Source organism: Tiliqua scincoides, chromosome 1 (genome assembly GCF_035046505.1).
Source record: "Tiliqua scincoides isolate rTilSci1 chromosome 1, rTilSci1.hap2, whole genome shotgun sequence".
NCBI classification, from domain to species: domain Eukaryota; kingdom Metazoa; phylum Chordata; class Lepidosauria; order Squamata; family Scincidae; genus Tiliqua; species Tiliqua scincoides.
The window spans coordinates 132,144,814-132,157,298 of NC_089821.1; the positions used below are offsets into that span (position 1 = coordinate 132,144,814).

A 12,485-nucleotide genomic window follows, 5' to 3' on the forward strand; every position below is an offset into this window, starting at 1 on the left:
CCAGCGCTTTGATCTTGGGTCCAAGAGACCAAGAGACTCTATGTTGGGGCTTTGTGTTGAACAACGTGTTGCTGACACAGAGACCGTGATGACAGCAAAACTCTAGCAGGCGTTGGCCATTTTCGTTCATCCTCCCAGTGCTGAACCGACCTAAGCAAGTGGGCCATGAACTGTTATCAGCACCAACTCTAGCGTTGAAATCGCCGAGGATGAACAATGGCTCTTTTACAGGGATCTTCTTGATAGTGGTGGCCAGGTCATCATAGAATTTGTCTTTGGCTTCTGCTGGAGTCGGTGCATAAGCACTGATGAGAGTGACAGGTCCTGCTGATGACTGGAGCTGCAGGGACAAAATTCTTTCACTTCCCACAGTATGGATGATGATGGATTTCAGCAGGGTATTTCTGACCGCAAAGCCAACGCCATGTTCCCTGGTCTCGTTTGGTGGTTTTCCCTGCCAGAAAAATGAGAAATTTCTTGACAGATCCAGAATCTGGCAGCCTCGTCTCTTGAAGGGTGACGATGTCCATCTGCAGTCTGCTCAGCTCCATGTCGATGACAGCTGTTTTACATGCGTTGTCTATTTCTGGCAGGTCATCAGAGAAGCCAGGTGTCATTGTCCTAACGTTCCAGGTGCCCAGCTTTAGGGCAGGAGTTTTCTGTTTTCTGTTGCATGGTGCAGAGTTGTCGATCCGCTTGTCGGTTTTCACCCTAAACCCCAGACACCCCATGAGGTTAACAGACCATGGCGAGGCAACACCTTACTGGCTGGGGACTGCCCAGCTTAAGACAGGCGGTAGCTGCCCAGTGAGATGCAATGATCTCTCCCACCGTTGGAAGCAGCCCCTGGCGTCATGCTCTACGCCAATCGAGCAAAGACTTATAACCGGTAAACTGCTGCTTCCCGTGTTGTGCCGACGCCGTATGGCGAATTTGGAGTGTCCTCTCCAGTGCGCGAAGCCTGGGTAAAGAAGGTATGGAGGATAGGCTGTTACCCATGCACCAAATTCCCCTTCTCCACGTCGCTGGAATGGTCCAATAGAAAGGCAGAAGCCAATACGGTTGGTTCCAGCGGCGTCGCAGGAGTTGCCAGAGCGTGACTGTGTTCAGCCACGAACTGCCTCAGGGACAGTCCTGATTTTGCCTCGAGGTTGACTTCCTGAACTGGGAAGCCGTAGATGGTAACCCTGTTGAAGCAGGCAGGAGGCACTTTTTTATAAACGTAAAAAAGTTCACAAGGTACTTCCAACAGGCGGAGCAGTGAACTGCTCAAGAGAGGCATCGGGTTTGCTCGGTTGGCTACTTATCCATATGGAAAAAGGAAAGAACTGGGTGTGTTTAGATCCCTTTTTTCCTTTAAAAAAGGAGGCAGAATTTGCTGAGGTAGAAGGGTTATAAAAGCAGGAATTGTTCTATGAATTGCATATGCTTGCCTCTTAATAGCCAGTACTTGGATTACTTGGATGTATTAGAATTATTTTTGAGTTACCAAGTTCAGTTCTTTATTTGAGTACTAGAAAGCAAGTTCTATTGACTTACGACTGTGCTACCAGTGAAGATAGAGTTCTTAATGAATGCGGTCCAAGAAGCAACAATTTTTTGGTACAGAAATATATTCCAGAAAGGGGCTGAAATGATTATGGAAACTCTTAAACTAAAGTTTAGTTAATTGAATTAATTAAAAGTTAATTCAATTTAAATTCTACACTATGAGAACAATTGCTTTTTTAAAAACGTTCAGCATTGCAAACCACACTTCATGTATAAAATATGCATGAACCAAGAGTCCAATTACATAAGTCTGTAATAGTCAGCTATGCTGCTATATTGTTGATTCTTCTGAAGGATGCTGCAATGTTCTGTTCTAAATGGTTGCCAGACATTTTGGAAGAATCATTTATACTTCTAAATTCCTTATTTTTACAAGTGAATATATGTTATGCTGAAATTAAAGCTTTCATAGTCAACATTTTGAGCTGCACAAGTCATTTTTTAGCCTCAACATCAGTGTTGTGCTAATGACATTACTGTTACGCTTGAAAAAACACTTTCATTAAGAAGGTTTACAAGTGCATTCTCTACTCAAGAAATCAGTGAAAGAAATTTACTATAAAAAAAGATAAACAGTATTGTTGTTATCCTTAAGTGTTAGCACATATTTTACTATATGCTGATATAATAATGTCAAAATATTGTTAATACAATGTGTATTAACCTATTAATACACCTATTAACCAAGAGACCTATTCTGGTTCCTTCATGTCAAGAATAATATTATTTGCAATCTCATGATGCAAATGCTATATATAGAGTTACACCAATTTCATTCTGTTTAGTTTCTGGAATCTGTTTTAATAAATTATAAGCCAATATATTTGAATACTAAAAAAGATAATCTAAACTATGAACTATTCATGGGCTCTGTGTGTTTGTGTTAAAAAAAAGTTTTAGCACTGGTCAGTAAAGATCAAAAAATCTTCCAAGCTTCCTCATACAAAGCATTACATATTGGCCAGAGTTTATTCTTGCTTTTCTGTGACTGCTGAAGTGTGAAAGAAGATGAAGAGAAATAAACCAGATGTCTTCAATTAGAAGCCAGCCTCAGCCTAACACCAAAAGTCTATTTATCAATATTGCTAATTGAAAAATTCTGTTAGCTTCTTCATTCAAGTAGCACACTATACTGACTTCAGATGCCAAACTCATTAGCCCTCGCTTTTCTAATTTGTGAAAGAGAAATCAACAGTTCTATAATTTTATCCACTTAGTATGTCTTCTAGAGATTTCAAGTTTATATTTTCAAAGTGCCTGACTCTTTCTAGTTTTTCGCCTCTAATACAGTAACAACACAGTGCAAATAAAATGCAGTGTAACTTAAGTATCCATATTATTCACTCCTATCCATATTATTCACTCACATTCCCTTGACTTTTATAGATGGATAACATACTGTCTCAAAAGCAAAATTATGATGGTATTAGTATTGTTCAGATGAACAGCTTCATTCAATAGCTTTGGATCTTTACTACCAAGATCTTACTCCTTTATACTTGGGGCTACTACTTGTATTAGTCCCCCTTTCAAGAATTTTAATGGGCTGAAGCCAACAACAGTATGTGGCAGGAATTTTACACTTGCCTGTTTCTTCTTGCTCACAGCAGCCTCCCAAAACTCTGAAGGGCTGCTATGGGAAGGAAGGGGTAGGGACTTTCACTTGCCTAAACTTCCTCTAACACGTGGCAGAATGAAGTTGTAGAGTTCTAAGGTGATAAAGTGCCCTGCATTACCTTAGATAGGAGGCAGGAGTTCACAGTTTTGAATGCTCCCAATGTGAAAAACTCCCTGCAAGAAAAAAAAAAAACAGCACAAGTGCTGGGCTAGAACTTCCCCACCTGAGGTGGCAATTTTATATTTGCAAAATGTTTTTCACTTGATGCTGCACTCCAAAAAGTGATCTCTCACCTGTATTCTGAAATGTAACATCCCACTCTACTATTTCAGGATTCTACTGTTCCCTTTTGCTGCAGGTTAGGCCAGTTATTTCTAACCCTACATGTGGATGCAGCTTCCACAAGCAAACCGCAGTTTGAGGAAGTTGCCTCAGTGCAGTTTTCAGCAATACTTGATACTACATCCCACAGTTTAGAGGAGCTGGACTCTGGGAGCTGCCCTAGTGAGGAGAGGTGGGGAAGGTAGCTGTTCTTGTGCACTGTACAAGCACTAATTAGGATACAATCCAACCTCCAAAATTGACAAGCTTTGACTCCATATCATGCAACCAAAACCTGTAGAGTTATATATTATTAAATATGTTTTTTAATGCTAGGTATGTGGGAAGGAAGAAATTTTCCAGATTTCACAATCTGTTCCAAAATCAAGATTTGAACTAGTCAAAATTAATGTTGATTTTATTAAAATTAGTGCAACTATTTGTTTAAATTATCCCAATTAATTCAAATTGCATCAATTTGACAACTGGTGCAGAAAGCCTGTAAACACCTCCCCCCCCCCAAATAGTGGATTGCAAAAAAAGAAGTCTGGCTATTTCTTGCTGAGACAAACTGTCAGAAAGAAGGGCTAGACATGCTGACCCACTGAACAAAAGAAATCTATTTGAGGGTTAGTAGGATACTATAAATTGTGAAAATGTTCAAGAGGTAAACATCTTAGAATTTTGTGTAGACTATTTTTATTTCATTTGAAACATTAAAATTAATTGTTGTTTATTCCTTTTTAGTTTCTTGTACCTCTCTTCATGGTGATGATTTTTAATGTGTAAATATTTCTATTTCTAAAAAAGGATGAAGTGTAATTAGGGCCATGTGTAGTTACTCTGTTTTATAGGGTGTTGCTGGATTTACAGGAGGCTGGGGGCACTGGGGTAGCTTCTGTGCAGTGGCAAAAGTTGTCTACTTCAGTGTAAACTGAAATTTATGGGCCTGTTGACATTAATAGAGGTAGCTTGATGGCTTCAGTGAGGGGAGGAGGATCAGCCAAGAGCTCCTTAGTTCATATATTTTCCATTCTCGATGGAACAAGATAAAATCTTTGTGTCATGTACCTGGAACAGTGCAGCCAACTGAACTCCCAACATCTCCAGGGACATCTCTAGGTACCCACTGCACTAACTCTGTTTTCTAAGTTTCAGATACTAAACTGGTGCTTTTCAACAAGAATATCTAGTACCACTAGTAGTCCTTCCCAATTTGACACTGCTATGATGACTCCTTGGCACTGCCCTCCTGAGCTGACCTCAGTGAAAATGTGGGGTAGCTGGGTTGAGGATATATTAGTGGGCAAGATGTGGCTGTTGGTCTGGCTGGCCCTTTCAAAGAGGTATGGTTTAGGGAGGAAGAGTGCAGAGTCAAAGTGAGTTCGGAGGGCAGCAGAGACTGCAGAAGTCTCTCCCTTGCTGCAAGGAGAACTGTGGGACAAGCACAATACACAACTGCTGTCTCTGGTGGCAGTGGTTGAAAAGCTGTGAGCTAAATTATGTCACTTAGACATTTGTAAAGAGCTTCTTGATTTTGTCATTCTATTTTAAGTACTGGAAAACAACCAAGTAGCCATAGTCCTGGATATTTTAGTTCTTTTCTTAATCTGCACTTTTAAGTGACTAACAGTGCTTCCTAGGTATGTGTACTCAGAAGTAAATCCAATGCATTCAGTGGGACTTACTCCGAGGAAAGTATGTTTAGGATCACAACCCAAGAATAACATAAAATTAACCAGACAGTCCAATCCAATGCATCTTAAAACTTGCAGATTTAGAGTTAGACTAGATGTGACAAATCCCTCATTTTCTAGTTTGTGGCTTCTTTTAAAGAAAAATAGGAGCTGCACAAGGAACCGTTCCAAATCTGATTGGCAGTACAGGATAGGGAGGGTTTACTTCTGTGCCATTTTCCTATCAAAAATCTCCCTTGAAGATGCTACTGCAGTTTCACCCCCACCATCGTCTTGATCCAGATTGGGCTCCTGTACAGTGCCTGTTTTCACTTTCATATGATCCCCAAACTAAACAGTGACATATAGTATTTAACAGTTCATCTTAAGTCCCATTTATCTCAGTGGCTTTAAGCAACTCAAGTGTGTGTAGGTTTGCTGGCTTTTTCTGAATAAATACAATAAGGTCAAAAATCATTGTTTTAGTCATTGTTAAATCTCAGGTTCTTAGAAAAGCCTTACTCCAGTACATTTTTAAGAGTATACTTTGCTTGAAATGGTGCTACAATTACATGTAACTAATAGTGACATGTGCAGAGGCCTGTACTCCTTAATGATAACCTCAGGTCATGCTGCTATAGGCTATTTATTGCCCATACAAACACAGCAACCTTACAGTGGGCAGCTTATGAGGATCTCTTGTCTTCTCTGGCTGCTGCTTGAGAGTGAGAGAGTATATATACAGGCTCTACCTCCACACAAAGATCTCTATGGCTGTGTGAGATGAAGTCAGTAGTGCAGCAAGTGGGGGGGGTCTGCCCCAGGTGACGAGTTCACCACCCAAGCTTCCACCAAGCAGAGGCCTGTGCCTTTTGTGGCAGATGGGACCTCCCACACACACCCCCAACATCCAAATAGCCAGTAATGGCCTCCCCTGAAGCAATTTGGCAGTGCACGCTATGAAGACGTCATTGCTGAACCACTTCTGGGTGCTGCACGTAGCTTCCTGTGAATGCGGGGTGTGTGTGTGTGTGTGTGTGTGTGTGTGTTGCACAGCACAGGGCTGGCAATGCTATTGAGTCTACCACACTTACCAAGTTTCCCAAAAGGGAAAAATCCCAGATCTGAAACCAGTTCCAGCAAAGGCACTGCTATTGATTGACAGAGCCCGCCTCAAAGGTAGTATTAATTTGAAATGTCTCAGCTAAGACCATATCCTTCAGAAGACACCTTTATTTGGAGGCTTTCACAGTTGGCTTTCACTAGGTAGGATCTGCATAGAACCAGCTGACATGCAGTGAAGCACATCCTCTTCACTGATGGGCAATATCAGTTTACAAAGCTCTTTACAGAGAAAAGAGGAGAAAACGCTATGTGCTCAAGAGCAGTAAACGATTTGTTGCTGTACTTGTTGATTTCTGAATCATAGCCCTGACCACAGGAGCAATTCATGGCAATCTCATGCCTGAATGGCAGGAATGATGATGTAAAGATGTAACATCCTCTAACCTGCAGTTCGGATTATAAAATGTTTTTTTCCAAAACTGCTACCCTGCTAATTAAACATTGTTTCCAACTGGATTAGTAAAACTGAGTGCTATAGACAGATTACTGTGGTAATTTTACATCTTTTTGTTCTGATCTTTCTTACCGGCACTCAATGAACCACTGGCGGATCTGATCCTGGAGACTCTCTTTGATGTCAGGACCTTCAATTTCTTTCACTCGTTCTTTGATGGATACTAGAGCTATCTGGTAGTCCGACTCATGCTTTTCCTGAATTTCACATCTTAGATTAGCCACCTTCTGGGCCCGCAGCAATGTAGCACTAGGTCTTTGGAAGTGAGGGGGTGGAATCTAGAGGAGGAGGATAGGAGTTCAAATAAGGACTACTAGCATATTTGCCTATACCAAATTTCTGGGTTTTTTCCACTTTTGTTATGCTAGAAACCACAAATATTCAGCTTTGTCTGAATAGACATAACCAATCTTAAGTGATCCTTCTCAGTTTGTACTATGATCTGTGATCTCTTTTTTGCTGGTCTTGGATAGCATACCAGATATGCTTACAGTGATGTGGCTAAAACACCCAATGTGCTGAGTGATACTGCAAAATTTCTCTTTCATTCACCCCACTTCTCTTTGGAAGAGGTCTATGAACCTCACTCTGGAGGTTCAAGCTGAAGGCGAAGAGAGAGAAACTGCTGCTGCTAGTCAGAATTGAGATGGTCTGACTTAGTCAAAAACAGCCCCCTATGCTCAATGAGAGAGAGCGGAAAGTGGCACACAACACTTCCTTGTTTAGCACTATACTACACACAATAGATTGTACTTACCACAATACTTACCACAATAGATTGTACCATAATACTTCAGGCAAATATGGGATGACCTAAGATGACAATTTTTGGAAACTTTTCAAGTCCAATCCTGAGCTCTTATTGCTGGCTCTCTGCCGGTGCTGAGTGTAAGGCAGGTCTGCAGCCCTCAGCACCAGAGATAGCTCAGCGCTGGCTGGCACTGGGTTAGCACTGGTGGACCACCACTGCTCCACAGCTTCCCAAACCACTGGGCATTGGAGAGGGAGGTGGGGTTCAAGGGCAGGGGGAGGCGGGAGGAGGTCGGGAAGAGGGCAGGGAGGAGGTGTGCCAGGGAGAGGGAGTGGGACAATAGGGAGGTGGGATTGGAGGAGCACTGCTCCTCCACATCCAGAGCCTCCATGTCAGGCTCATTGAGGCTCTTGATTCTATGGTAGCCCAAGGGTTGCCGCAGAATCAAGTAGCCCCATGGTGGGGCTACTTGCCCTTCCCAGGGGAAGGAGAAAAAAGTACCCTTTCCCCGAGGAGCTGCTGGCAGCTGCCTTGTTGTGCATAGGATGCCGTGGCAGTAATTTCAGCACCATGGCAGTCCCGGTACAATGGGCAGCTCAGGATTGGGTGGTATCTGAAGTCATTTGCATTCACAGATTGCTATGGATAACCCAAGTGAACAGAAAAAGATCATATGGAAGGAGATGGTCATGTTGCGAATTATGTCTAGTAGCATCAGGCCATGTATGATATAATGCTTCTCATGAGTAAAGGATACTTTAATGAATTATTGCCCTTGAGAAGGCATATCTTCTCCCTATTTGCAAATTATTCATAAACTAATACAGTAGTTTACAGTTCCATTGCAATATATGGAACTACAACAGGATCATCTGGGGATTACTAAAATGTTTCCAATATTAAGATATTTCTGATGATATTTTTCATGTTTCACCACTGGTAGAATAAAATTGTTTGCACGTTAAGCATATACAGTATAGTGAATGGTGCCTGGTTTATTCACAGTTTTGGACTACTGTCCCAAAGAGACAGTGTCCCAAACACTCTTACTTGGGAGTAAGTTTCTTTCAGTTCGACAGGACTTACTTCTGAGGAGACACACATTGGATTGTACTCTTAACTTCATTTGCTACACATCAAGAAAAAGACCTACTCCTTTAAAAACAACACAAAATTTGCAAACCTGGGAGCCCAGAACAGATACTATTAATGCTTCAGTGTCAATTAACCAACATTGCAGTACAGGAAAAAAATGCTTTAAGTGTGGGATCATGTAGGCAGGTGAGAAGACTGCTGTTTAGCAAATACCATTCTTATCAATATCAGAAGGGTGCCAAAGGATTTTAAATTGAATTTCCACAGTGTTCACACTTTCCATTGGTTCTTTTTAATTAGAGAGTATTGTTTTTAATTTGTTAATTTCATCTATACTGTTTAGCCAGTTGTTTCCTGGCATTTTCTTGCAGCTGCAAGAATCTGTGAGGAAATCCATTTCCCTTGAGAAAAACAACAACATAAAAGAGCATAATGGACTTTAATAATTAAAAAAAAAACTATTCAAGTTTTTCATTATTTTAATAGGCTCACCCAAGAATAAGTTTAGGGACTTGTAAACCAACATAGGGAGTTAGAATAAAATGTTCACTCTCTTGCTGCTTTTATTACTGCATTTCAAGAAAGAACATTCTTTCTAATCTACTACAGTGATTGTAGATGGTTTCAAAAACTTTAAATATACAAAAAAAACAACAACACATAAAACAGCCCTATACAGAGTCAGACAGTTTCAGGCAAGCTCTGGCAAAAGCAAAAGCTTTTGCAGTCGCAATTAGCTCTGAAAGTGAGGAAAAGGAACTGCTTAAAACCAGTGGCCAAGCGCCTGACAAAACTTAGTGTTTTGTCCCCTCCCTGCCAGGAACACCAGTGCAGGCAAGAGGCCCTTCCCAGCAATGCTTTCTTTTAACTGGAACTGCCAGAGAATGAACCTGGGGTTTCCACATGCAAAACATGTGCTCTGCCACTGAGCTAAAGCAGCTGTAGTTGTGTTTTTTTTATTAATGCCAGAAACTGTCAGTTTCCCTACAGCAAATTACAAACAGTCCACTTAGAGAAATCTGTGCATCAAGAGGGAGAAAAACATCAATTTGCCATATAATATCACAGCACATTTCTAAACAGCTTCAAATTAAAGCAAATTGGAAAAGCCCTTGAAGAAAGTAGCATCTTTTGTTGCTGTTAGCCTTGTTTGAATCACTGTGCAGTAACTGATTGTACTGCATACAATTGCAGTAAGTCCAAGCTCCAGAATAACTTAAAGCACCTATGTATATAATAAGCAGCCCAGGATCTGGCAGCCCAGTCCTGAGCAGCCTGGCACCCAGGGCAACAGCGGCATTAAAATGGCAAAAAAAGTGGAATTTTAGTCCCCTTCCCCTGGGTAAGGTGAGTAGCACCGCAATGACAACCCAAGGGTCGGTATAGAATTAAGAGCCCCCATGTCAGATGGGTGGCCCAATACAGAGGCTCAGGATCCAATGGAGCAAAGCTCCACCGGTCCCACCTCCCTGCTGCCCTGCTCCCTCCCCCGGCACGCCTCCTCCCCATATCCCCCCATGCTCTACCAGCACTCCACCAGTGCTAAGGACTGCAAACGTGGCACATTTGCGACAGTGCATGCCAGTGGCAAGCCAGCATGCACTGCATAAGATTGGACCCTCAGTCCTTCTAGTATTTGACCCTTTTACATTCTATCATTATGGATCTGGGAGGTTTTGTACTGGAGCATATAAGATGGAGCTTTTCCTTGACAACTGGCTCATGTCGCCATGTTAAAGGAATTTCCCTGGCTGTGCAAAATTCAAATTTGTTAACTCACCCCAGGAACAGCTACTCATTTAAAAACAAATCTATACATATTTGATGTAGACTAGATACTTAGTAGTATGTGATAGTCACATCAGCAGTAGAATAATATATCTTAATGAAGGTTTCCTATGTGAATAGAAACCATTACGTTTACAAGCTTTCTATAGTTAATGATCCAAAACTGGATAACAAAATTCACATATTTAGCTAGGCCCTCTGTCAGCAATAATATGCCTATTAATACTTGATGTTCTTGTAAAAATAGGTCACGATTTGAGCTCCCTGTGTTTGTCAAGTAATAGCACTATATAGTCCATTAACTTAAAATGCTTATCTAATGTTTGATGGGCTTTGTCTTAAATTGCTGTTTAAATTAAATGTGGACAGTGGACATTGATCTGCAAAAAAATCCTTCCAGTCCATCACTTGCAAGTGCATTCAGAGCTGTTCTGTGTTTTGTTCTCTCATTCTCATAGACCTTCATATAAGTTTTAAGAAAATGGGCATTATTTAAGTTGCGTGCAAGAGTGGTTACTGACAGCATGATGTCACTCTTTCAACAAAGATCTCTCCTGAAAAATACTAGAAAATGACACTTCAGAACTTGCCCTTAGAATTTGCAGGTTGACCAATTTTCCTGAAGCTATAGTCCTGCATCTGGTGTGCTCTATACTGTAAAAAAAAGTACACATTTAATCACTGCAATTGTAAAAAGAGAGAGTAGCTTTATCTACCATAAAACACCTGGTTTATCATTTATGAAATTATCTTGAAATAATTCTAGGTGCTCTTGTTCTGGGCATAACGTCAAACAGCTTCCACTAAACATAATTCATTCAAGGGATTTGTAAGAGATAGCAGCATTCAGGGCTACTCAATGAACTAATGCATGCATTTCCTACTCTCAATGCATGGGGTCTTATTATACCTCGAAGTACCCTTTTGTACATGTAGTTTAACTGAGTTATATGTAAAAATCTGTGCCTGCACACAAACTACTATCATTTAAGAACAAAGTACAGGTTTAGTGAAACATGTCTTAAAGAGGAGTGTTTAAAAGCAGAAGCACCTCTTATTAAGTAAACAATAGCCTAATCCTGAACAGAACTGCAACATGCAGGGAGGTTAATGCTTTCCCCCACACAGTTTCCCAACCAAATGTGGTTAATACAGCATATTATTTGCCCACTGTGGGGGCAAATAATCTTTGGAAGATTAATTTTCAGCAGGAAAACAGAAGGAGAAAGTGTTTACTTTCCCTGGTATATTGGTTTCAATCAGGACTGGGGCTCAAAAGGCTGCTTTTTGTTTATTAAGAGATTCTTCTAATTTAAAACCTGCCTCTTTAAAGCCAGTTTAGTGGAATGTGTAGTTTTGCCCCTAAATAACTGGTACTTCCAAATTTTTAAATGCATAATCTCCAACAGATAATAGAGCACTTTCCACCAATGTATCACTGGTAAAGCAGCGCAAAAGTACATTTACAGAGCTTCTGTAACATATGTGATATAGCACTTTGACCAAGAGACAGATCCATCCCTCCTCCCCATAAAGCATGCGGAGGTGAGGCTTTTACAGTTATGTACCCAACCAGAACCCCAATTCCAGGATTTTATAAACCATTTGGGGATCAAACAGGCAAAGCTGCTGGGGCATCATTCTGTAAGCAGTGTTTGTCTTTAATTGGTTAGAAACTCCATTACTATAAAGCAAATGTAGTTATGGACTGGAAGAATTCCTGCCTATCTACCTACATCTGCCTTGCAACTGGCAGCAAACCTGTTTGTCTATGTAAAAGAGGTGGGTGAGGTGGGTTCTACTCCTTCAATCAGGTAATTTGATGACATCATCAAACCTACAACATTTAGGTCCAAGCACAAGTAAACACTGGGTGCTTTTTTTGTTGGTTGGATAAGAACTCGAAGACCAGGGCAGAAACTAATTTATTATTATTATTATTATTATTATTATTATTATTATTAACAGTATTTATATACCGCTTTTCTACGGAAAGTTCACAAAGCGAATTACAGAGAAAATCGAACAAACAACTAATGGCTCCCTGTCCCAAAAGGGCTCACAATCTAAAAAATCATTTATTTACTCTCCATTAAGTGCAGGTAC

At 40.8% G+C, this 12,485-nt stretch overlaps 1 protein-coding gene across 1 annotated transcript in view; it reads right to left on the reverse strand.

Moving 5' to 3' along the window:
- Positions 1 to 12,485, reverse strand: part of IQCA1 (IQ motif containing with AAA domain 1) — a 96,518-nt gene that overhangs the window by 69,120 nt on the left and 14,913 nt on the right. The window contains exon 6 of the mRNA XM_066622147.1: positions 6,818 to 7,023. Coding sequence (XP_066478244.1) covers positions 6,818 to 7,023 — 206 coding nt within the window. The remainder of the gene's footprint in view (positions 1 to 6,817; positions 7,024 to 12,485) is intronic.